The sequence below is a fragment of the Tachyglossus aculeatus genome, chromosome 3 (genome assembly GCF_015852505.1).
Source record: "Tachyglossus aculeatus isolate mTacAcu1 chromosome 3, mTacAcu1.pri, whole genome shotgun sequence".
Taxonomy (NCBI): Eukaryota; Metazoa; Chordata; class Mammalia; order Monotremata; family Tachyglossidae; genus Tachyglossus; species Tachyglossus aculeatus.
Genome location: NC_052068.1, coordinates 86,646,167 through 86,670,927, shown reverse-complemented (window position 1 = coordinate 86,670,927; position 24,761 = coordinate 86,646,167). Strand labels below are relative to the sequence as shown.

General features: G+C 45.1%; 2 protein-coding genes and 5 non-coding genes across 8 annotated transcripts; all 7 read right to left on the bottom strand.

The window, feature by feature from the left end:
- Nucleotides 1-556: 556 nt before the first annotated feature.
- Nucleotides 557-10,235, bottom strand: C3H18orf32 (chromosome 3 C18orf32 homolog). Its single transcript, XM_038743967.1, has 3 exons — nt 10,153-10,235; nt 1,706-1,894; nt 557-917 (listed from the first exon to the last, which is right to left on the bottom strand). The coding sequence occupies exons 2-3, from the start codon at nt 1,868-1,870 to the stop codon at nt 843-845; spliced, it is 240 nt and encodes a 79-aa protein (XP_038599895.1). The 5' UTR covers nt 1,871-1,894; nt 10,153-10,235; the 3' UTR covers nt 557-842.
- A 6,431-nt stretch (nt 10,236-16,666) lies between these two features.
- Nucleotides 16,667-24,489, bottom strand: RPL17 (ribosomal protein L17). Of its 2 annotated transcripts, none has more exons than XM_038743965.1 (7): nt 24,471-24,489; nt 19,429-19,481; nt 19,308-19,348; nt 18,312-18,446; nt 17,841-17,939; nt 17,424-17,615; nt 16,667-16,755 (listed from the first exon to the last, which is right to left on the bottom strand). In XM_038743965.1, exons 2-7 carry the CDS (start codon nt 19,466-19,468, stop codon nt 16,708-16,710), a joined length of 555 nt encoding a protein of 184 aa, XP_038599893.1. In that variant the 5' UTR covers nt 19,469-19,481; nt 24,471-24,489; the 3' UTR covers nt 16,667-16,707. The 2 variants fall into 2 exon arrangements, with proteins under 2 accessions (XP_038599893.1, XP_038599894.1); XM_038743966.1 differs by lacking the exon at nt 24,471-24,489 and adding an exon at nt 24,344-24,416.
- On the bottom strand, nt 17,247-17,311 carry LOC119925948. The gene has a single exon (XR_005449870.1). It is a non-coding gene; the product is annotated as a small nucleolar RNA SNORD58 (small nucleolar RNA).
- On the bottom strand, nt 17,698-17,762 carry LOC119925953. The gene has a single exon (XR_005449874.1). It is a non-coding gene; the product is annotated as a small nucleolar RNA SNORD58 (small nucleolar RNA).
- On the bottom strand, nt 18,073-18,139 carry LOC119925951. The gene has a single exon (XR_005449873.1). It is a non-coding gene; the product is annotated as a small nucleolar RNA SNORD58 (small nucleolar RNA).
- On the bottom strand, nt 19,168-19,234 carry LOC119925949. Its single transcript, XR_005449871.1, has one exon. It is a non-coding gene; the product is annotated as a small nucleolar RNA SNORD58 (small nucleolar RNA).
- On the bottom strand, nt 19,685-19,749 carry LOC119925950. The gene has a single exon (XR_005449872.1). It is a non-coding gene; the product is annotated as a small nucleolar RNA SNORD58 (small nucleolar RNA).
- Nucleotides 24,490-24,761: the final 272 nt, after the last annotated feature.

Sequence of the window (24,761 nt, the reverse complement as noted above, 5' to 3'; positions counted from 1 at the left end):
CTGCTGCCTGGTGACATTGCGCTGCTCCCCAGAAAAAGCTGCTTTTGCCTAGAAATGCCCTGCCCTGATGCTCTTACTGTGTTCCAGCTGTAGTCTGCCAAGCTCCCGTGGACAATGGTGGTTCTACGTTTTGCTCTGCACTCCCAGCTTTCACAAGGCAGTAGATAAGACCCACCACCCCTCGCTGAGCCAATCTGAGTAGCATAATGAACGACGGTTTACCCAAAGTGGCCTCTGCCGCTGTCGAAGTCTCAAGCGACGGTCAATTCTGACACTCCAGGCGGGAGCTATCCTCTCCCACTGAGTGCTGCTAAGCACAGAGCAGCCAGGCAAGAGAGTATGGACTGCTCAAACCATCACCACGACTGCAAAGACAACGCAAGCTGTCCCCCTGGGCTCCGTCTCAACTCGAGTACTGAGCCCTATTCCCCCCAGTAAGGAACCAGAAAAGGTAATTGATTTATTTTTACGGGAGAGCGCACGATATTTCTTTCCTCAGTGGATTCGACCTCGCCGTCAGCATCTTTGAACTAAAGGACAACTCCTTCAGCGACTCTGAACTGTGGACGGTCATTTAATAGAGTAAAACTGCATTTTATTCACAGAGTTAAGAACGGCGCTAGAGATGGAAATTATTACAGTGAGGAAAGAAGAGGAATGAGATTATTAAATATTAATTTACACATCTTAAATAGAAATACTATGTGTTTGACTCATTATGGAATTTCCAAAATATTTAGCCCATTTTGGGGGTCTCATAGAAAGGGGAAAAAAGACATTCTCAAACTACATGTAACATAATATCATTTCTGAGGCAATGCAATCTTTTGGAATGATTTGCTTTAGTCGGTCTTTTTATTACAGGCTTCCGTGGGTCCCTCTGTAGAGATTCCATTTGTGACTCCATTGCTGACATTCTGCAATGAGAAACAGTACTGTAAAATGTATTCGAGATAACCTGTTAAAACAGGTTACACCTTACTGTGAAAGGTCAAAGGACCAATGAGACTTCTGAAAGAAGAGTTGGAATAAATAGACCTCTCCAGATTTCTGTAGTGAGAGCTAACATAGTACGAAAACAGAGCAAACTGTCAGTTTACTGGGATTCAACATGGCATGAACAATGAAAAACTCACAGCTAAATTAAAATCTCATTTCAGTCAGTAGCAGAAATTGTTTCGCCACCAAATCTTTTAACCAGAGCATTAAAAAGGCAAATTGATATGAGTTCAACTCTTTGTGCCTGTAAGCACCAATAAATAAGACTGAGAAATAGGAATAGTTACACGTCTACTAACTCTGCTATATTGTGCTCTTTCAAGAATTTAGTACAGTGCTGTGTACGCAGTAAGCCCTCATTCAATACAAATGATTTTTTTTTTCTTTTCAGCTTCCACTCATCTCCAACTTGACTGGAGGCCCTGATGGTATCAAAACAGCCAAAAAGTGGGCATCAGGAGACTGGACGAAAAGTGAGTGACCTAGACTCTAATCCACCAACCAGATAATCATGAGCTGGCCGTATTTTAAAACACTGACTTTGTAGACAAATGTCTTCTGAGAAATAAATGCAACGCATTGCTGAATTAGAGTGGACGATTGACTTTTCTCTAGCATCTCCTCTATGTCCATTATTCATTCAATCGTATTTATCGAGCGCTTACGGTGTGCAAAGCACTGTACGAAGCGCTTAAAGTGTTCTTACCTTATAATCTCCTTTGCCTTGGTTGTTTGTAGAGGTTGCTTGTACAGCTTTCTTGGGCCACATACGGTTAACAAAAGGAGCTATTAAAGGGTAGATATACGGCTCCAGGAATTTTTTGTAGACCCAGAGCAGAACTGGAATGACGATACAGGGAATGCACACCATTGCCAGGCGCTTGGAGACCACAAACTAGAGATTAAGAAAAACAAAAAAACAAAAATTCTGTAGTTTATAAGATGCCTGTAGGAATAGCTTACAGTTGATCTTCACCTAGGATTAGAATTTTAGAAGAACTTTCTCCTCAAAGGAAAGGTACTATTTACATTTAGCCAATAAAGTGTGGCCATTAGCCAAAACAGACGATATTGCTTAGCTCAAAGTCAGGACTCTAGTTAAATGATCCACTCTTTTCAACTATTTCTAAATCGGAAGATCTGAACTATCTCATTTAAAAATCAAAGACAGTTGGACCCTGAACATTATTTCGAATATTCTGATTTTGCTGGAACACAGACACCGCAGGTACATTCCCTCTTAAAAATCACACAGCCAGCCGTCCTCTTACTCACCCCAATGCTTGATGTCTAAAAAATATCCTCAGAAATATGGAAGTAGGATTGACTTTACTCTTTCAGTAGTTCAACTAACCCTTTTTTGGCATTACGCTATTTTGCCAAGCACAGCAAATTACTCATTATTATTATTGTTAAGGAATCTGTTAAGCAATTGCTGTGTGTCAAGAACTGTTCTAAATGCTGGGGTAGCTGTAAGTTCATCAGGTCAGATGTAGTCCCTGTCCCACCTGGGGCTCACAGTCTAGAGCAGGAGGGAGAACAAGCAGGAAAGTCAGTGCTGGCAGTGAAAATGGAAGGCAGGAACTAGTCTGCTGAGGTGGACGTTCCTCTTAAATGTGATAAAGTGCTGTCCTGCACTGCACTAAATAAAACTGAGCAAAGCTACACAATGCAGGAACTGAAATACGTCTTGCTTCCAGTGCCCCAATCTACACAGCACCTACACCTGTGATACAATACTCCCTTAGTGTTCACAAAAGGAAGCTTATGTGCAGTTAACCAATGGTATCTATTGAGCTGTATTGTACTAAGGGCTCAGGAATTAAGATATAGTTTCTTGTTTTTATACTGTTCAATACATTTGCTTGAATGTTATGATTGTAAAAATGGTAGCCCAATATCCATTTTTAAATCTGTACTGTTTTTAGGGTGCAAAATGCTTCTAATGAAAAATCTGAGCCCATGACAACCTAACATTAATTCCCCCAACTTATGATTTATCTCTTTTGAATCGGCATTTTCCAAGACCACAACTGTAATGTATACAGCTTTGTTGTATGTTGTAGTTGTTCTATTAAATTATAATTAAGGGTTTCATTAAGTTTAACTTGCTACAATAACGCCGTAACATTTCATATGCGATCCTTTCTACAATAAAATGTACTTGTTTTTAAAGTATTGTGATGGGGAAATCTTTTTTCGGGGGGGGAAGGGGTGTTGAAAGGTGAAGAGAGGTGGGCAGGGAACATGTGTACCAACTGTTGTATCTTAGTCTCCAAAAACCTTAGTACAGTGCTCTGCACGCAATAAGTGCTTAATAAATGCCCCTGATGATGAGGAAGGGGTGAAGGAGGCTTTGTTCGACACAAATCTATACTCAGTGTGAAAAAACATTACATGAGGAATATTCAAGTTTGTCACTTTACTATTAAGAGAAATTTGAATAGTGCCCTAGTAAACAAATTCATTTCTCCATGTCACCCAGCTACTTGACAGTTGCTTCAGAATTACAAGGATCATTAAGTAGGCAAGTCAAGCTTATCATAATCCAGAATGTATCCTTTTTTATATAAACTTAAAAATGAAAAGCCACAGAACATGACTGCAATTTACATGGATGCTTATACTCCGGTAGGCAGTGAATTGGAAAGACAGAAAATTACTTTGTAAAATATGGTTAAAAATGTTGATTCACCTCAAGCGATCATGGCAAGGAGATTAAATGGGGCCATACAATTATCCAAAAAGTCTGATAAATCTGGTAACTACAGGATTGCCTTTATCCTCTAGACTGTAAGCTCGTGATGGCCAGGGAATGTGTCCGCTAATTCGATTGTACTGTCCTCTCCCAAATACTTAATGCAATGCTCTGTACATGGTAAGCGCTCAAATATCACTGATTGACCAGACAACTGCAAAATACTAATACCGGATCTGTTTTAACCCACAGCAAATATTAACATTCTTGGCCTGAGATCAGATTGACCTTATTTCAGTCTGTTTAAAGCAAGGCGTATTTATTAGTACATTTATTAGAGCAAACCATTGACAATATTTAGGTGGGGGATGTCTACAGACAAGAACGACTCAATTCTATGCAATAACTCATTTTTAAGCAATACCCACTTCTGGAGACAGGGAACCGGCCAGCCAGACGGCCCTGGTCTGTGGAAGTAACTTTAGGATAGATCCAAAGCCCCTGGAACTGAATTCCACTTAACCCTCGACGAGAAGCAGCCTAGTGGACAGAACACGGGCCTGGGTGTCGGAAGGATCTGGGTTCCAATCTCGGCTCGCCACTTGTCTGCTGTGTGACTTTAGTCAGGTCACTTCACTTGTCTGGGTCTCAGTTCCCTCATTTGTAAAATGGGGATTAGCGCTCAATAAATACGATTGATGATTAAGACTGTGAGCCCCTAGGTGGACACCCTGGACTGGGTCCAACCTGATTATCTTGTATCAACCAGCGTTTAGTATAATGCCTAGCACATAGTAAGCATTTAACAAATACCATTAAAAAAACCCCAAAACTCCCCACAACCACCCTCCCCAAACAATTGGACAAACACATTTCAGTGGGTTGTTGGTATGTCTTGCCCTTGCATCGGTCAGCTGCCGGACCCAAACCACCACAGAAGCAGCATGGCGTAGCGGACAGAGCCTGGGCGTCAAAAGGTCATGGGTTCTAATCCCAACTCCACCATTTGTCTGCTGTGGGACCCTGGGCGGGTCATTTATCTGGGCCTCAGTTACCTCATCTGAAAAATGGAGGTTGAGACTGTGAGCCCAGTGTGAGAAAGGAACTATGTCCAACCTGATTTGCTTCCTGTATTCCCCCCCACCAGTGCTTAGTATGTGTGTATATATATTCGTTCAATCATATTTATCGAGTGCTTACTGTGTGCAGAGCACTGTAGTAAGCACTTGGAAAGTACAATTCGGCAATAGAGACAGAGAAGGAGAAGGAAGGGGGGAGGAAAAGGTGGAGAAAGAGGAGGATGATGAGGAAGAGGAGGAGGAAAAGGTGGAGAAAGAGGAGGAGGAGGATCATCTCTGTGCAGAAACGCTCTGGACATGTTACTCCCTTCAAAAATCTCCAGTGGCTACCAATCAACCTACACATCAGGCATATATGTACTTCGCTGCCCATATATATTACAGTATTTGTTAATCACTTGATAAATATATATGGTATTTGTTAAGCACTTACTATGTGCCAGACACTGTACTAAACACTGGGGTGCATATAAGCAAATCCAGTTGGACACAGTCCCTGTCCCACAAAGGGCTCCCATCCTTCATCCCCATTTTCCAGATGAGGTAACTGAGGCTCAGGGCAATGAAGTGGCTTGCCCAAGGCCACAGAGCAGACAAATGGCGGCGCCGGGATTAGAACCCCAGTCCTTCTGATTCCCAGGCTTAGGCTCTAGCCACTCTGCCACGCCGATCCTGTGCCTGGCACCAAGTGCTTTAGAAAGCCGACACATTATTCATTCTTTCAATCGTACTTATTGAGTGCTTACTGTGTGCAGAGCACTGTACTAAGCACTTGGAAAGTACAATTCGGCACCAGAGAGCGACAATCCCTACCCAACAATGGGCTCACAGTCTAGAAGCGGGAGACAGCAAGACAGAACAAGTAGACAGGTGTCAATACCATCAGAATAAAAAGAATTATAGCTATGTTCACATCATTAATAAAACAGAGTAATAAATAGGTACCAATATATACAAGTGCTGTGCGGCGTAACGAGCTCACAGTTCAGAAGGGGGGAGATAGACAGCAAAACAAAACAAGTAGACAGGTGTCAATACCATCAGAATAAATAGAATTATAGCTACACATCATTAATAAAATAGAGTAATATGTACAAATACACACAAGTCTACACCTGTCTACATGTTTTGTTTTGTTGTCTGTCTCCCTCTTCTAGATTGTGAGCCCGTTGTTGGCTAGGGACCGTCTCTATATGTTGCCGACTTGTACTTCCCAAGCGCCATGTGCTCTGCAAATAGTAAGCGCTCAATAAATACAATGGAATGAATGAACAAGTGCTGTGGGGAGAAACGAGCTCCCAGTCCAGAAGGGGTGGGATAGACAGCAAAACAAGTAGACAGGTGTCACTACCATCAGAATAAACAGAATTATAGCTGTATACACATCATGAATAAAATAGAGTAATAAGTATGTACAAACATACACAAGTGCTGTGAAGGGGGGGTAATGAGCTCACAGTCTAGTACGGGGAGACATAAAACAAGTAGGTGCCAATACAATAAAAATAAATAGTTATAGCTATATATACTTCATTAATAAAATAGAGTAATAAATATGTACAAATATACACAAGTGCTGTGGGGGGGGGGGGGTAACGAGGTCACAGTCTAGAAGGGGGGAGGCAGATAACAAAACAAGTAGACAGTAGCAAAACCATCAAAATAAATAGAATTATAACTATGTACATGTCATCGATAAAATAGAGTAATACATATGTATACATATACACAAGTGCTGTGGGGCTGGGGGGAGGGGAGGTAACGAGCTCATGGTCCAGAAGGGGCGGGGGGGGGGGGGGGGGGGGGGGGGACAGACAGACAATAAAACAAGTAGACAAGTGCCAATACCATCAAAATAAAAATAATTATGGCTATATACGTGTCATTGATAAAACAGAATAATACGCACGAATATACACAAGTGCTGTGGGGTGGGGAGGCGGGTAACGAGTTCGTGGTCCAGAAGTGGCGGGGGCAGGGGGGGAACACAGACAAGAAAACAACAAGTAGACAGATGCCACTGCCATCATAATAGATCATCAGAATTACAGCTATAGACGCATCATGAATAAAAGGAATAGAGAAATAAAAACGTACAAATAGACACATGAGGGAGAGGGAGGGGGAAAACATGGGGCTGTGCCAGAGGGGGCCGATGAGGGAGGGAGGGGGTGGCCCGGCCCATGAAGGGGAGCCGGAGGAGGACAAGGAGGAGGAGGAGGAGGAGGACGAGGAGTTGGAGGAGGACAAGGAGGATGAGGAGAGGAGGAAAAAGAGGAGGACGATCATCATCATCATCAATCGTATTTATTGAGCGCTTACTATGTGCAGAGCACTGTACTAAGCGCTTGGGAAGTACAAATTGGCAACACATAGAGACAGTCCCTACCCAACAGTGGGCTCACAGTCTAAAAGGGGGAGACAGAGAACAAAACCAAACATACCAACCAAATAAAATAGGATAGATATGTACAAGTAAAATAAATAAATAGAGTAATAAATATGTACAACCATATATACATATATATACGATGAAGAGGAAGAGGAGGAGGAGGAGGAGGAGGAAAGGGTGGTGGAGGAGGAAAAGGTGCAGGAAGAGAAGGAGAAGGAAGAGGAGAAGGAAAAGGTGGAGAAAGAGGAGGACGATGAGGAAGAAGAGGAGGAGGAAAAGGTGGAGAAAGGAGGAGGAGGATCATCTTTGTGCAGAAACGCTCTGGACATGGTACTCCCCTCCTCAAAAATCTCCGGTGGCTGCTTGTCAACCTACGCATCAGGCAAAAACTCCTCACCCTGGGCTTCCAGGCTGTCCATCCCCTCGGCCCCTCCTACCTCACCTCCCTTCTGTCCTTCTCCAGCCCAGCCCGCACCCTCCGCTCCTCTGCCGCTCACCTCCTCACCGGGCCTCGTTCTCGCCTGTCCCGCCGTCGACCCCAGGCCCAGGTCCTCCCCCTGTCCTGGAATGCCCTCCCTCCCAACATCCGCCAAGCTAGCTCTCTTCCTCCCTTCAAGGCCCTACTTAGAGCTCACCTCCTCCAGGAGGCCTTCCCACACTGAGCCCCCTTCCTCTCGCCCTCCCCTCCGCCTTACCTCCTTCCCCTCCCCACGGCACCTGTATATATATATATATGTGTGTGTGTGTGTTTGTACATATTTATTACTCTATTTATTTTACATGTACATATTTACTATTCTATTTTGTTAACGTGTTTTGTTTTGTTGTCTGTCTCCCCCTCCTAGACGGTGGGCCCGCTGTTGGGTAGGGACCGTCTCTATATGTTGCCAACTTGTACTTCCCAAGTGCTTAGTCCAGTGCTCTGCACACAGTAAGCGCTCAACAAATGTGATTGAATGAATGAATGTTGGGTAGGGACCGTCCCTATCTGTTGCCAACTTGTCCTTCCCAAGCGCTTAGCCCAGTGCTCTGCACCCAGTAAGCGCTCAATCAATACGACTGAATGAATGAATGCTGGGTAGGGACCGTCTCTAGATGTTGCCAACTTGTCCTTCCCAAGCGCTTAGTCCGGTGCTCTGCACACAGTAAGCGCTCAATCAATACGACTGAATGAATGATGTTGGGTAGGGACCGTCTCTATCTGTTGCCAACTTGTCCTTCCCAAGCGCTTAGCCCAGTGCTCTGCACACAGTAAGCGCTCAATCAATACGATTGAATGACTGAATGTTGGGTAGGGACCGTCTCTATCTGTTGCCAACTTGTCCTTCCCAAGCGCTTAGCCCAGTGCTCTGCACACAGTAAGCGCTCAATCAATACGACTGAATGAATGAATGTTGGGTAGGGACCGTCTCAATACGATTGAACGAATGAATGTTGGGTAGGGACCGTCTCTAGATGTTGCCAACTTGTCCTTCCCAAGCGCTTAGTCCAGTGCTCTGCACACAGTAAGCGCTCAATCAATACGACTGAATGAATGAATGTTGGGTAGCGACCATCTATGTTGCCAACTTGTCCTTCCCAAGCGCTTAGTCCGGTGCTCTGCACACTGTCAGCGCTCAATCAATACGATTGAATGAATGAATGCTGGGTAGGGACTGTCTCTATATGTTGCCAACTTGTCCTTCCTCAGCGCTTAGTCCAGTGCTCTGCACACAGTCAGCGCTCAATCAATATGATTGAATGAATGAATGCTGGGTAGGGACCGTCTCAATAAATACGATTGAATGACTGAATGTTGGGTAGGGACGGGCTCTCTCTGTTGGCAACTTGTCCTTCCCAAGCGCTTAGTCCAGTGCTCTGCACACAGTAAGCGCTCAATCAATACGACTGAATGAATGAATGCTGGGTAGTGACCATCTCTAGATGTTGCCAACTTGTCCTTCCCAAGCGCTTAGTCCGGTGCTCTGCACACAGTAAGCGCTCAATCAATGCGACTGAATGAATGAATGTTGGGTAGGGACCGTCTCAATACGATTGAACGAATGAATGTTGGGTAGGGACCGTCTCTAGATGTTGCCAACTTGTCCTTCCCAAGCGCTTAGTCCAGTCCTCTGCACACAGTAAGCGCTCAATCAATACGATTGAATGAATGAATGAATGTTGGGTAGTGACCGTCTATGTTGCCAACTTGTCCTTCCCAAGCGCTTAGTCCGGTGCTCTGCACACAGTAAGCGCTCAATCAATACGACTGAGTAAATGAATGCTGGGTAGGGACCATCTCTAGATGTTGCCAACTTGTCCTTCCCAAGCGCTTAGGCCGGTGCTCTGCACACAGTAAGCGCTCAATCAATACGACTGAATGAATGAATGAATGTTGGGTAGGGACCGTCTCTACATGTTGCCAACTGGTCCTTCCCAAGCGCTTAGCCCAGTGCTCTGCACACAGTAAGCGCTCAATCAATACGATTGAATGAATGAATGAATGCTGGGTAGGGACCGTCTCTATCTGTTGCCAACTTGTCCTTCCCAAGCGCTTAGTCCAGTGCTCTGCACACAGTCAGCGCTCAATCAATACGATTGAATGAATGAATGAATGTTGGGTAGGGACTGTCTCTATATGTTGCCAACTTGTCCTTCCCAAGCGCTTAGCCCAGTGTTCTGCACACAGTAAGCGCTCAATCAATACGATTGAATGAATGAATGAATGTTGGGTAGGGACCGTCTCTACATGTTGCCAACTGGTCCTTCCCAAGCGCTTAGTCCAGTGCTCTGCACACAGTAAGCGCTCAATCAATACGATTGAATGAATGAATGAATGTTGGGTAGGGACCGTCTCTAGATGTGGCCAACTTGTCCTTCCCAAGCAGTAATGGCTCAATAAATACGAATGAATGAATGAAAGGAGGAGGAGGAGGAGGAGGAGGAGGAGGAGGAGGAGGAGGAGGAGGAAGAAGCCGGGCGTCGTGGGTGGGTGCGGTCCCTACCTGAGGAGGACGACGACGACGATGTCCGCTGCTCCCCCGCGGCCCCTCACACGGCAGCCCAAACGTCGCCGGCCCCACCGGAAGCCTCCCCACTTCCGGAGCCCAGCCAATGGCCGAGCGGGGAGCCGCTGACGTCACCGCGCACGCCCCTCTCCCCCGCACGTCAGCGGGGCCGCCGCCATGGCAACGCCCCGGCCGCCCCTAGGCCGCGCGCCGCCTAGTAGTAATAACGGCATTTATCATCATCAATCGTATTTATTGAGCGCTTACTGTGTGCAGAGCACTGGGCTAAGCGCTTGAGAAGGACAAGTTGGCAACATCTAGAGACAGTCCCTACCCAACAGTGGGCTCACAGTCTAAATTCAATCGTATTTATTGAGCGCTTACTGGGTGCAGAGCACTGGACTAAGCGCTTGGGAAGGACAAGTTGGCAACATAGAGAGACGGTCCCTACCCAACAGCGGGCTCACGGTCTAGAAGGGGGAGACAGACAGAAAAAAAAACATAGTAACAAAATAAAATAAAAATAAAACTTATTAACAAAATAAAATAAAATTGAGCGCTGTGTGCAGAGCACTGAACTAAGCGCTTGGGAAGTACAAGTTGGCAACATAGAGAAACGGCCCCTACCCAACAGTGGGCTCACAGTCTAGAAGTGCGCAAAGCACTGTTCTAAGCGCTGGGGGAGGTTGCAAGGTGATATACGTATATATGTCTGTACATATTTATTACTCTATTTATCTTGTACATATCTATTCTATTTATTTTATTTTGTTAGTATGTTTGGTTTTGTTCTCTGTCTACCCCTAGTAGGCTGGGACTGAGGCCCAGAGAAGTGAAGTGACTTGCCCAAAGTCACACAGGTGATAAGTGTACGCATTTGGTTTGTCTCCCCATTGTAGACTGTGAGCCCATTGTTGGGTAGGGACCGTCTCTCTATGTTGACGATTTGTACTTCCCAAGCGCTTAGTACAGTGCTCTGCACACAGTAAGCGCTCAATAAATACGATTGAATGAATGAATGCGAGCCCACTGTTGGGTAGGGACTGTCTCTAGATGTTGCCATCTTGTACTTCCCAAGCGCTTAGTACAGTGCTCTGCACACAGTAAGCGCTCAATAAATACGATTGAATGAATGAATGAATGAATGTGAGCCCACTGTTGGGTAGGGACGGTCTCTAGATATTGCCATCTTGTACTTCCCAAGCGCTTAGTACAGTGCTCTGCACACAGTAAGCGCTCAATAAATATGATTGATTGATCAGGTTAGCCCACGGGGGGGGGGGGGGGGGGGGGGGGGCGCTCACAGTCTTCATCCCCATTTTACAGATGAGGTAACTTTGGCACAGAGAAGTGAAGTGACTTGCCCAAAGTCACACAGCTGACAATTGGCAGAGTCGGGATTTGAACCCGTCCATTCAATCGTATTTATTGAGCGCTTACTGTGTGCAGAGCACTGTACTAAGTGCTTGGGAAGTACAAGTTGGCAACATTTTAGACTGTGAGCCCACTGTTGGGTAGGGACTGTCTCTGTATGTTGCGAATTTGTACTTCCCAAGCGCTTAGTACAGTGCTCTGCACATAGTAAGCGCTCAGTAAATACGATTGATGATGATATAGAGACGGTCCCTACCCAACAGTGGGCTCACAGTCTAGAAGGGGGAGACACACAACACAGCAAAACGTATTAACAAAATAAAATAAATAGAATAAATATGTACAAGTAAAATAAAGAGTAATATGCACAAACATTACATATATATATATATATCTCCCCGTGACTCCAAAGCCCGGGCTCTTCCACTGAGCCACGCTGCCTAATGACGCGTAAGGACGTTGAGTGTTGAATCGAGGCCAACTCGGGCTTGGGGAGGCTGATGCTTTCTAATAACAATCCTGGTTTTTCTTCATTCATTCAATCGTATTTATTGAGCAATTACTGTGTGCAGAGCACTGTACTAGGTGCTCGGGAAGTACAAATCGTCAACAAAGAGAGATGGTCCCTACCCAACAATGGGCTCACAGTCTACAATGGGGAGACAAACAAAACATGTACACATCACCTGTGACTCTGGGCAAGTCACTTCACTTCTCTGGGCCTCAGTTACCTCATCTGGAAAATGGGGCTTGAGACTGTGTGCCCCATGTGGGACAACCTGATTACCTTGTACCTCCCCTAGTGCTTAGAACAGTGCTTGGCACATAGTAAGCGCTCAACAAATACCAAAATCATTATTATAGGTCCATCCATACTCTGAGGGACTAATGATCACAAATGTGCATTCTACGGACATGTGTCCTAATTCTGGCTCCGTTGCTTGTCTCCTGTGACCTTGGGCTAGTCACTGAACTTCTCTGTGCCTCAGTTCTCTCATCTGTAAAATGGGGAATCAAGACTGAGCCCCACGTGGGGCAACCTGATTACCTTGTATCTACCTTAGAGCTTAGAACAGTGCTTGGCATATAGTAAGCGCTTAAAAAATACCATCCTTATTATTACTATTATCAGTCAATTGTATTTGAGTGCTTACTGTACAGTACTGGGCTTGGGAGAGTAAAATATAACGATAAACCAACATGTTCCCTGCCCACAAGCTAACACATCAACCCAGCGATAACGTCGCCTAATCTTTCCCTGTGGCTGGACCTGGACTCCCAACAGATACCAAACCCATTCCCAGGAATGTTACAGATGAGGTCACAGGCACAGAGCAGTTGTGACTTTTCCAAAGTCTAACAGCAGAAAATAATAATAATGATGGCATTTATTAAGTGCTTACTATGTGCAAAGCACTGTTCTAAGCGCTGGGGAGGTTACAAGGTGATCAGGTTGTCCCACGGGGGGCTCACAGTCTTAATCCCCGTTTTACAGATGAGGTAACAGCCAGAGAAATGAAGTGACTTGCCCAAGTCACACACCTGACAATTGGCGGAGCCGGGATTTAAAAACATGACATCTGACTCCAAAGCCCGTGCTCTTTCCACTGAGCCACCCTACAGAAAAGTGGCAGAGACAGAATCAGAACTCAGATCCTTCAGACTCCTAGGCCTGTGCTCTATCCACTGTCACACTGCTGCTCTTCTTCGTAAAATGGGCATTAAATACCTGTTACAACAATAAAAATAATAATTGTGGTATGTTAAATGCTTATCAAATGCCAAGTGCTGGTGTAGGCACAGTCAGCTCAGATCCCATCCAATGTAGGATTCAGTTTAGAGGCAGGAGAGATCAGATATTTAATCCCCATTTTACTGTGGTAGGGAGAAATTAAGGGACTTAAAAGGTCACCCAGCACATAAGTGGCAAAGTGAGGATTAGGACCTGTCTTCTGCCTCTCAATGCTACTCTCATTGAGAGTAAAATAAAACCTCAATGCTGCATCACAGCTGGAAAGTGGAAATATTGGCCCACGGCCTCCACTATTTAATCCAGACATGTTTTACTACAGCAGTTTGTTAAGCACACAGTACGTGTTGAGCACTAAGAGCGGGAGTACGTACAAATTAATCAGAATGGTCACAGTCCCTGTCCCCCTGGATCGTACAGTCTAAATAGGAGGGAGAACAGATAATCCCTTTCTGAAGGCCCCAGTGACTCTAATGACATTGCCAAGTACTGTTAGCACGATTCAATTGTCAATCGAAGCCATCTGGTGTGAGTTCACCCAAGTCTCTTCCTCACCTCCCCAACTCCCTCCCATTCCCAAGACTACTCTTATCCTTTCCAGCCATCTCAACAGATCTACTGCCCCCGGTCTTTAAAGCCCTGCTGAAATCATTTCTTCAAAAAGCCTATGCCAGTTAATCTCTACTATCCCTAGGTTTTACCCACTGCCCCCCACAACTGCCGTTTCGGCACTTCTGCACCTCCTGACACTTGTATAACCACAACCTCTGGAAGCGCTTCTGTATATACACATTAAAGATCACATCAGAGATTTCCAGTCCTCTTCCCAAGATGAGAACCAGAGTAATGGGAGTGCAGATTAGGGGACAACATTTTAAATAGATCTCTCATGTTCCCCTGCATTCCTATTTTAGAATTGCCCAGCAATTTCAGGGGATAAATCAGCCTTTGCATTCCCATTATAAAATAGTCCTGCAGCCTCCACCTTGGCTTTTCTCATGGGCTGTTCACCTTTTTTTCCCTCTCCCTCCACCTCTCATCCTCCAATGTTCGTGCCTCTAATTCCATACCTAGGGCTCCAAGAGGCTGATGAATGCCTTTACTCCCTGAATTTCTTTCACCATCCCGGAGTACCTACCCAAGGCTGAAGCCTGCAGGCGTCATTCATTTGGGAGCTTCCTGTTGGAAAGAAAAGTGGGTAAGCCTTTCCCCTTTGGGAGGGTACAGCCTAATGGGAGCAATTTCCTTAATGTTCTGAGAATTCCCAAATTATACCACTGATTAGACCTCCCCCAACCCTCACTGCCTTCAGGAATGTGCAGTGTCAGTACCTTCTGGGAGACCCTAGGCTTTGTTGGCATATCTAATCCTGTATGACCACTACTCAGTTTCTTGGAACAATCACTAGTAGAGATAGAACTTTGTAAATTTACATGTAAGGACTCAGTCAATGGTATTTCTTGAGCGTCTGCCGTGTGCAGAGCGCTATACTAAGCACTTGGGAGAGTACAACATAAAAATAAACAGCACGTTTTCCTTCCAAAACAAGCTTACAGTCTAGGTGAGCTGATAGGACCCACTGACCAAGGGAGGCCATGATGGGGGCCAAAGGGGTAATTTAGACTTGAACTCTCCTCATTACAAAGGGTGAGGTGTGAGGAGGAGGGGGTGCTTCACCATCAACATCCAGATTTACAGGAATGACTGCCGTCTTCATGGCCGGCAGGGCTTGGGAGAAAACGGGAGGAGAGCCTAAGGAGACCTCTGACCTTCATCAGAGAAGGAAGGCCCTGCCACCTCTCCCAGAGCTTCCCGTGGGCAAGGAGCCCAGGGTGCAGCAACGGTATCTTCTGCCCTCTCGGCCCCAATGAATGGGCCGGGAAGCTGGGCTTTCCTCACACCTGGGCTCCCTCCCTCTTCCCCAGTGCAGCCTGGCACTATAGATCACAGATCCAAGGTGGCGGTGCCGGCCCCCCGCCACCTGCTCTGCCCCTGCAGCAGGAGAATGACTCCCACCCCGTCAGGCATGCTCACCCCTCCGTACTGCCTCCCCACTCCTCTGATTTCCAGAAACATAAAGCCATTCCAATATTTAGCACAATCATTTTAAAAATGATCCTATTGCACACCCTAATACACCAGTCTATGCACATGGATCTGTAATAATAATAATAATCGGCATTTGTTAAGCGCTTACTATGTGCAAAGCACTGTTCTAAGCGCTGAACCCTTTGGACACTTGGTATTTACCCTACCATCAGTCCCACAACACCAATGTCTGTATTTATAACGTTTATATTCAAATCTGTCTTCCCTTCTAGACTGTTAAATTCGATGTAGGCACGGAAGGTGGCTACTCTCCCCCAGGTTTTAGTACCGTAAACTGCTTGGAGAAACAGTGTTGCCAAATCGCAAGAGCACGGAAAAATCAAACCGTATTTACCCAGTTATGTCTATACCTAACCTGGTTTGATGGTGGCAAACTCCATGTGGACAAAGATGGTGCCTTTTCTACTGTACTGACGCAAGTGATTAGTACAGCCTATGGTAGGTACAAGAAAAAAAACACAAATCCAAATTAAAGACAATTCAAACTTCTAGCAGATTCAAGATCAGGGGAGTAGATTTTAGGTCTTTACTACTTGCGTTAAGGGAAATGTTTTTTTTTCCTCTGAATCTTTAAGGTGCAGTATTTGCTAGCTACTGATACTAGCAAGAAGTTATTCCTTACTCCCACCTCCTGCAAGTCCAGTGCAAGCAGCCTGTCCAACCCACCCTCCCTCTGCATAACTAAGCACTTAGTTCATACCCTGTAAGCACTTCGATACTCACTGTCCACCACAGCATCTAATATGCATATCCTTCTCTAATTTACTTTGACGCCAGTGTAACCTTTAAGGATTGTTCCTACCACTTAGTACAGTGTTCTGTCCTCAGCCAAGTGCTTAACAAGCCTCGACCATCTCCGTGCTCATTCGCACATGTATTTCTATTACAATCTGGCTCCAACCAGATGGATGACCGCTGTTGAAAGAACAATCCCTGTATTCTACCCAAAATATGTGCTATGGAAGAAAGGGACACACCTGTGTATCCATCTGTTAGAAGATCTGTGAGTGAACCCATTACCTCTTGAACATGGTTTTGCTCGGGAAAAGGAAGATACCTTGGACCTTTTTAAGGGGGGGGGTCTGATGGGAAAGTTAGCTGTGCAATTGTAAGCCTGACAGAAATGGGGGCCTTGGGTTGAAGTACCCTGAATGCCTTCCACCCACAATAACCATCCCAGGGAGGAAAAAAAGTCAGTGGGCCTAATCAAAATTACATCACTTGCTTTTCTCACCAATAACATTAACACCAATGTCAAAATTTAGAACTAAACAGACCAAGTCTATTTCATTTTTTAATTTGGATGTTCAACATCATAGTTATTCCCGAGCCATGAGTTTTTGCTTCTTCAGCTTCTTCTGGGAGATCTGGGGGAAAAACAAAACAAAAAAACACAAAACCCATCATGCAGAGTTCAACTACCAAGATGAATATATTAAGCAGTCACTCAGCCTCAACTAGACAAGCTAAAACATCCTCGATGTACACCTATTACTAGACTTTATTTAAATATCTTTAAAGATGGAAGTTATCCACAAAACTCCCATATAGTAACTATAAAAATTTATGGACCCCATTAGGACTGAATCTTAAATTTATCTAGCTTTTTCACAGGTTAAGTCAGTCTCAAAGCACAATGGGTCGTTCTGGTAATTAAAGGGGTCCTGATAACGAACACACAAAATCGGTCCAACTAGCCAATTAGACGAAAAGACAAAATAGACCTTGGACAATTCATTCTTCAAGCCATGACAAATAACCAGAACTTTTGGTTTCAAAGGTCCTTGAACTTCTAACTTGCAGTTACTGAACCAAACTCACCACAAAAGCAAATAAACATACAACTGCTCTTGACATGATTGCTCAGAATATATTTCTTTTCACGGTTAATCCAAAGGTGTCCTAAGATTGTCATCACAGCAACCACAAGCCTCTCTACAGTGATGTAAGATGCAAAAAAAACCATGACGCTCATAAGATCACGTTCATTCGGATCCCCGAAACCTACACATCTGTCAACCACTACAGCTCTCACCTTTTTCTTTTGAGCCACCTCCTCTTCTGGCTTGGGAACAATCTGCTCCTTTTCTGTGAGGATCATTTCAATATGACAAGGGGAACTCATGTAAGGGTTGATACGACCATGAGCCCTGTAGGTGCGTCTGCGCATCTTGGGAGCCTTATTGACCTGGATGTGCTCAATGACCAGGGAATCCACATCCAGCCCCTGAAAAAAGGGTAAAAGGGTAAACTATCAATCCAATAGTTTAGCAGTGTTATTTCGTCAGTCTCCCAATAAGGAAGCACTGACGGCTCAGTCGATGATTGCTTTCATTGTTATTCCAAAGGTGTCCTAAGATTGTCATCACCGCCATCAAATCCCTAATCTCATCCCATTTTCCCACTTGTAGAACACAGGTCAATCAAACGCACCTAATATTGTTGAGCCTACCTTAAGCTCAGCATTGCTCTCAGCATTTTTGAGCATATGCAGCAGGAACTCAGCACTCTTTTTGGGCCAACGTCCCTGTGTCCAGCCCCACTGTTTGGCCTGAAAACAAAAACTACTATTAGTTAGATATATGCTTCTGCCAGAATTGACCCAAAGCATTTTTCTCCGGACCTACCATCCCCGCAAGGTGAGTATAGTAATTTTATTTCTGATCTGAGAAAACAATTTATAGGTTGCTCAGAATACAAGTTTATTTTCACAATTAATCCAAAGGTGTCCTAAGAATGTCATCAGAGCAACCACAAAAACAGACAAGGAAACTGGATCAAAAACACTGAGCTATTTTATCACACAATTTCACATCAACTCCCACAAATGTGGAACCAGACCCCTGTTACCACCTGAAATTTACTCTTTGCCTGCCGATTTTCAAGCCTATTAGAATTACTTTTGCAAAAGGTAAAATATTACCTGGGCACATCTGCCAACTCCACCATTGTAACGCCGGAAAGGAACACACTGCTTTTTCAAGGTGACATCCTTCAAGTACTTAGTGGCTTTGCGAATGTGCATTCCTTTGATAGCTTGAGCAGTTTCACGAGTGTTCTGTGAAAAACTCATGTCAAATGCTTAGTTCAAGGAAATATTTTCAAACTCATACACAAGTCAAATGAATGTACTCATTTTCTACCTCAGCTCCGCTCCAGCCCAATCCATCAATATGCTTTTTTGTGGTCTGGATTATTTTCTAAAGCATCATCTTGCCCACAACTCCCATTCCTCAAAACCCTCCACTGGTTTAACCTTTCTTCATTCATCTTAGTTCTATCCCACTTCATATAAACTTCAAAACCTCTCTAGATACCAATGGGCCTCCCTCAACCTTTTCACTACCAACCTTTTCACACCTCCTTTCCCCATTCACATCTAGGCTTTCTGAAATCACATCTCCAGATCTTCCCTGACTAAACTCTCCTGACCCTATTTATCCCATTACTTCCACATTACCTGAGCACTCACCCCCATTCAGCACCTAATGAACATATTCACTGAGCACTTACTGTGTGCAGAGGACTGAACTCAGTGCTTGGGAGGGCACAATACCACACAATAGTATTGTACTCTGCCAAACATTGCTCAGTAAACACTGATCAAACTACAGTAATAAATGAGAACATTTTGAAAATATACCAAATAGTTCTCAGGAATGTCAGATTCATTCATTCAATCATATCTGTTGAGCACTTACTGTGTGCAGAACACTGTACTAAGTGCTTGGGAAGTACAAGTCAGATAAATGATAAAAAAGCCTATTCTTGAGAATGTGGCTGCTCAGAATGTTTTAGTATTTTCATAGTTAATCCAAAGGTGTCCTAAGAAAGTCATCATAGCAGCTACAAGGACTCATCCAATGCCAATATGGGAACTTTTTGGGAAACAGAATCCACATATTTTTCTCTCACATACCTTGAAGTGAACTCGGAGATTTGAACCCCTTGACTTGCATGCTGTGGATAAAGACGGATTTCAGGTTAGAGACTGGTGATTTTTTACTTATTAAAGAGCAAGAAAAGCATATACTACTTACATTTTGTGGGATTCTCGGGATCAAGTGAGTAGCGAACCATCTTCGGAGATTACCTGGAAAAGGATAATTCCTTTTAGATTTCTTTTCATGACAGCAAAGTGACACATTTAGGGTACCGAATGTGATAAATGGGGATGTTATCTGTTCCCCCTCGCTTTTATTGGGCACCTCAAGCTAGTACACAGTACAAGTGTTAAATTCACAATATTCTACGTGCTTATGCGGACAAAAGTCTGGATTCTATGTTAACGAAGTAGCTGCTCAGAATTTCGTTGCTTTCACAGTTAATCCAAAGGTGTCCTAAGAAGGTCATCATCGCAGCATCATTTCCACCCTCCAGAAATGACCTGGGAAGATCAATTTTCCTTTCATTGAAAAGTCATCATTTCCAGACCAAGATTTCTAGCTCCCCCAACTTATATCTCCACTTCCCACCTAAGCACTTACCCAGGTTCTTCTGACCCCAGGCCTGTGCCCTATCCACTTGGCCAAAGTGCTTCTCACTTAGGTTCAAATTTTAAACCTATTATTCCCCAAATACTTGTGTCCGCTTCCACTATTTGGTTGAGAGCTGAGATCATGCCTACCTAGGCACCTCTCCCAAGCGCTTGGCACAGTGCTCTGCACGAGATCAACAAATACCATGGTGGATTAAAAACAAACCACTCGTTCAGCTAAAGCCCAGGACCACAGTCTATCCATTTTTGTGCACGTCCAGCCTATCTCCAATGTCAGACAATTGTATTTACTGAGTGCTATTGTGGGCAGAAAGACTGTGAGCTTGTTGTGGGGAGGAATGTGTCTTGTTACACTGTACTCTCCCAAGCGCTTGTACAGTGCTCTGCACACAGTAAGCGCTCAATAAAATAAGACTGAATGACAGTACACTCCTCCCAAGTGCTTGGTACAGTGCTTTGTACTCAGTAAAAGCTTAATACGACTGAATGAACGGAGAGTGCAATACCATAGACACTCTCTGCCCCCCACAAGCTTACAGCCCATAATAATATTAATAATTCTGGTATTTGTAAAGCACTTACTATGTGACAGGCACTGTACTAAGCGCTGGGGTGGATACAAGCAAATCTGGTTGGGCAGTCCATGTCCCACACTGGGCTCAGTCTTCACCCCCATTTTACAGATGAGGTAACTGAGACCCAGAGAAGTGAATGGGCTTTTCCAAGGCCACATAGCAGACGAGTGGCGGAGCCAGGATTGGAATCAGCCCAGTGCTCTGCACACAGTAAGCGCTCAATAAATACAATTGAATGAGGTAGTGAATGAGTGAATTCATGACCTTCTGATTCCCAGGCCCGTGGTCTAATAATAATGTTGGTATTTGTTAAATGCTTACTATGTGACAGCACTGTTCTAAGCGCTGGGGGAGATACAAGGTAAGGAGGTTGTCCCATGTAGGGCTCAGTCTTCACCCCCATTTCCTAGATGAGGTAACTGAGGCACAGAGAAGTTACATGACTTGCCCAAGGTCCCACAGCTGACAGAGCCACAACTATGCCATCCTGCTGAATCAGCACTTATCAACCTTGTGAGCACCTTCCCCATCCCACTTATTTCACTGTTTCAGTTATTTCATGACCACCAAGTGCAAGTGAAGCAGCACGGCTCAGGGGAAAGAGCCCGGGCTTGGGAGTCAGAGGATGTGGGTTCTAATCCCGGCTCTGCCACTTGTTTGCTGTGTGGCCTTGGACAAGTAACTTCACATCTCTGGGCCTCAGTTCCCTCAGATGGAAAATGGGAAATAAGACTGTGAGCCCCATGTGGGACAACCTGATTACCTTGTATCCCCCAGTGCTTAAAACAGTGCCTGGCACATAGTAAGCTCTTAACAAATGCCATTATTACTATTATTAAAATTCTCTGTACCTGTTCCCTCAGCTGGAAAATGGGGATTAAGACTGCGAGCCCCATGTGGGACAAGCTGATTACCTTGCACCTCCCCAGTGCTTAGCACATAGTAAACACTTAATACCATTGTCGTTATTATTATTATTAAACTTCTCTGTGCCTCAGTTCCCTCATCTGCAAAATGGGGATTAAGATTGCAAGCTCCATGTGGGACAACCTGATGACCACTTAGAACAGTGCTTGGCACATAGTAAGCACTTAACAAATGCCATCATTATTATCATTAAACTTCTCTGTGCCTCAGTTCCCTCAGCTGGAAAATGGGGATTAAGACTGTGAGCCCCATGTGGGACAACCTGATGACCTTGTATCTACAATGCTTGGCACACAGTAAGCGCTTAACAAATGCCATCATTCTTATTAAACTTCTCTGTGCCTCAGTTCCCTCACCTGCAAAATGGGGATGAAGATTGTGAGCCCCATGTGGGACAACCTGATGACCTTGTATCTACCTCAGCAGTTAGCACAGTGCTTGGCACATAGTAAGCAGGAGAAGCTGCACAGGAGAAGCAGCATGGCTTAATGGAAAGAGCCCAGGCTTTGGAGTCAGCTCATGGGTTCAAATCCTGGCTCTGCAAATTGTCAGCTGTGTGACTTTGGGCAAGTCACTTAACTTCTCTGTGCCTCAGTTCCCTCATCTCTAAAATGGGAACTGAGACTGTGAGCCCCCCGCGGGACAATCTCATCACCTTGTAACCTCCGCAGCGCTTAGAACAGTGCTTTGCACATAGTAAGCGCCTCACCTCCCTTCTTTCCTTCTCCAGCCCAGCCCGCACCCTCCGCCCACGTCCTCCCCCTGGCCCGGAATGCCCTCCCTCGGCCCATCTGCCAAGCTAGCGCTCTTCCTCCCTTCAAAGCCCTACTGAGAGCTCACCTCCTCCAGGAGGCCTTCCCAGACTGAGCCCCCCCTTTCCTCTCCCCTCCACCCCTACCCTACCTCCTTCCCCTCCCCACAGCACCTGTATATGCTTGTACAGATTTATTACTCTACTTGTACATATTCACTATTCTATTTATTTTGTTAATGTTTTGTTTTGTTGTCTGTCTCCCCCTTCTAGACTGTGAGCCCGCTGTTGGGTAGGGACCGTCTCTATATGTTGTCAACTTGTAATAACAATAATAACAATGGCATTAATTAAGCGCTTACTATGTGCAAAGCACTGTTCTAAGTGATGGGGGGATACAAGATGGTCAGGTTGTCCCACGTGGGGCTCAGTCTTAATCCCCATTTTCATTCATTCATTCATTCATTCAACCGTATTTATTGAGTGCTTACTCTGTGCAGAGCACTGCACTAAGCACTTGGGAAGTACAAGTTGGCAACATATAGAGACGGTCCTTACCCAACAGCGGGTTCACAGTCTAGAAGGGGGAGACAGACGACAAAACGTATTAACAAAATAAAATAAATAGAATATGCACAAGTAAAATAGAATAATAAATATGTACACACATATTCAAGGCTAAATACCATCATCATCATCACCAAGTTTTCCCAGCAAACGCCCGCATGCCACGTCTCCATCCCAGCGTGGCTCAGTGGAAAGAGCCCGGGCTTTGGAGTCAGAGGTCATGGGTTCAAATCCCGGCTTCGCCACCTGCCAGCTGCGTGACTTTGGGCAAGTCACTTCACTGGGCCTCAGTTCCCTCATCTGTAAAATAGGGATTAAGACTGTGAGCCCCCTGTGGGACAACCTGATTACTCTGTATCCTCCCCAGCGCTTAGAACAGTGCTTGGCACATAGTAAGCGCTTAACAAATACCAACATTATTATCACCTTGTATCATTCATTCAATCGTATTTATTGAGCGCTTACTGTGTGCGGAACACTGTACTAAGCGCTTGGGAAGTCCAAGTTGGCAATTTATAGAGACGGTCCCTACCCAACATTCATTCGTATTGAGCGCTTACTGTGTGCGGAGCACTGTACTAAGCGCTTGGGAAGTCCAAGTTGGCAACATATAGAGACGGTCCCTACCCAACATTCATTCGTATTGAGCGCTTACTGTGTGCGAAGCACTGTACTAAGCGCTTGGGAAGTCCAACTTGGCAACATATAGAGACGGTCCCTACCCAACGTTCATTCGTTCATTCAATCGTATTGCGCGCTGTGTGCGAAGCACTGTACTAAGCGCTTGGGAAGTCCAAGTTGGCAACATATAGAGACGGTCCCTACCCAAAGTTCATTCGTTCATCCAATCGTATTGAGCGCTGTGTGCGAAGCACTGTACTAAGCGCTTAGGAAGTCCAAGTTGGCAACATATAGAGACGGTCCCTACCCAACATTCACTCGTATTGAGCGCTTACTGTATGCAGAGCACTGTACTAAGCGCTTGGGAAGTCCAAGTTAGCAACATATGGAGACGGTCCCTGCCCAACATTCATTCATTCAATCGTATTGAGCGCTTACTATGTGCGGAGCACTGTACTAAGCGCTTGGGAAGTCCAAGTTGGCAACATTTAGAGACGGTCCCTGCCCGACATTCATTCATTCAATCGTATTGAGCGCTTACTATGTGCGGAGCACTGTACTAAGCGCTTGGGAAGTCCAAGTTGGCAACATCTAGAGACGGTCCCTGCCCAACAGCGGGCTCACAGTCTAGAAGGGGGAGACAAACAACAAAACATACTAACAAAATAAAATTAATAGAATATGTACAAGTAAAATAAATAGTGATAAATATGTACAAACAGGTGGGGAGGAGGTAATCAATCATCATTATGTTTGACATCATGATGTCATCATGATCATCAAATCAATCCTATTTATTGAGCGCTTACTGTGTGCAGAGCACTGTACTAAGCGCTTGGGAAGTACAGGTAAGGCGGTTTGGGGGGGTATCCCCCAGCGCCCAGAAGAGTACATGGCACATAGTAAACGCTTAATAAACACCATTATTATTATTATTATTGTTATTTTCCCGGCGATGGCGCCAGTCTGGCCCCGCTGGAGATGGCCGAGTAGCTCCCGGAAAAAACAGCGCAGACCGGCTGGCCAGGGTTGGAGGGTCCTCGGCGACGAGGGCCCGGCCCGGCCGGAGGCGGGATGGCGACGATGCCGGGCGGATTGTAGGCGACACCTCAAACGACGGCGAGGCCGCCATCGCTCACTCACCTCACGGCCGCTCACCGGAAGAGAAGGAGAGCGGGAGCTTCTGGGAGTCTGATGAAAGCTCGGAGTCTCGCGAGAATCTCGGCGGAGAGGCGAGACTTCGGGGGAGGGGGGGAAGCGAGAGGGAGCGAGAGCGCGCATGCGCACTGGGGATGATGTGTTTCATTCATTCATTCATTCATGCATTCATGCATTCATGCATTCATGCATTCATGCATTCATTCATGCATTCATTCATGCATTCAATCGTATTTATTGAGCGCTTACTGTGTGCAGAGCACTGTACTAAGCGCT

Excerpts from the sequence above, each read along its gene's own strand:
- RPL17 (XM_038743965.1), bottom strand. The coding sequence starts at position 19,468 with ATGGTTCGCTACTCACTTGATCCCGAGAATCCCACAAAAT. Across the intron at positions 19,349-19,428 it reads TCCCGAGAATCCCACAAAAT|CATGCAAGTCAAGGGGTTCA; the intron begins GTAAGTAGTATA and ends CTTTATCCACAG. Across the intron at positions 18,447-19,307 it reads ATCTCCGAGTTCACTTCAAG|AACACTCGTGAAACTGCTCA; the intron begins GTATGTGAGAGA and ends AGTTTTTCACAG.
- C3H18orf32 (XM_038743967.1), bottom strand. The coding sequence starts at position 1,870 with ATGGTGTGCATTCCCTGTATCGTCATTCCAGTTCTGCTCTGGGTCTAC. Across the intron at positions 918-1,705 it reads AAGGCAAAGGAGATTATAAG|AATGTCAGCAATGGAGTCAC; the intron begins GTAAGAACACTT and ends TTCTCATTGCAG.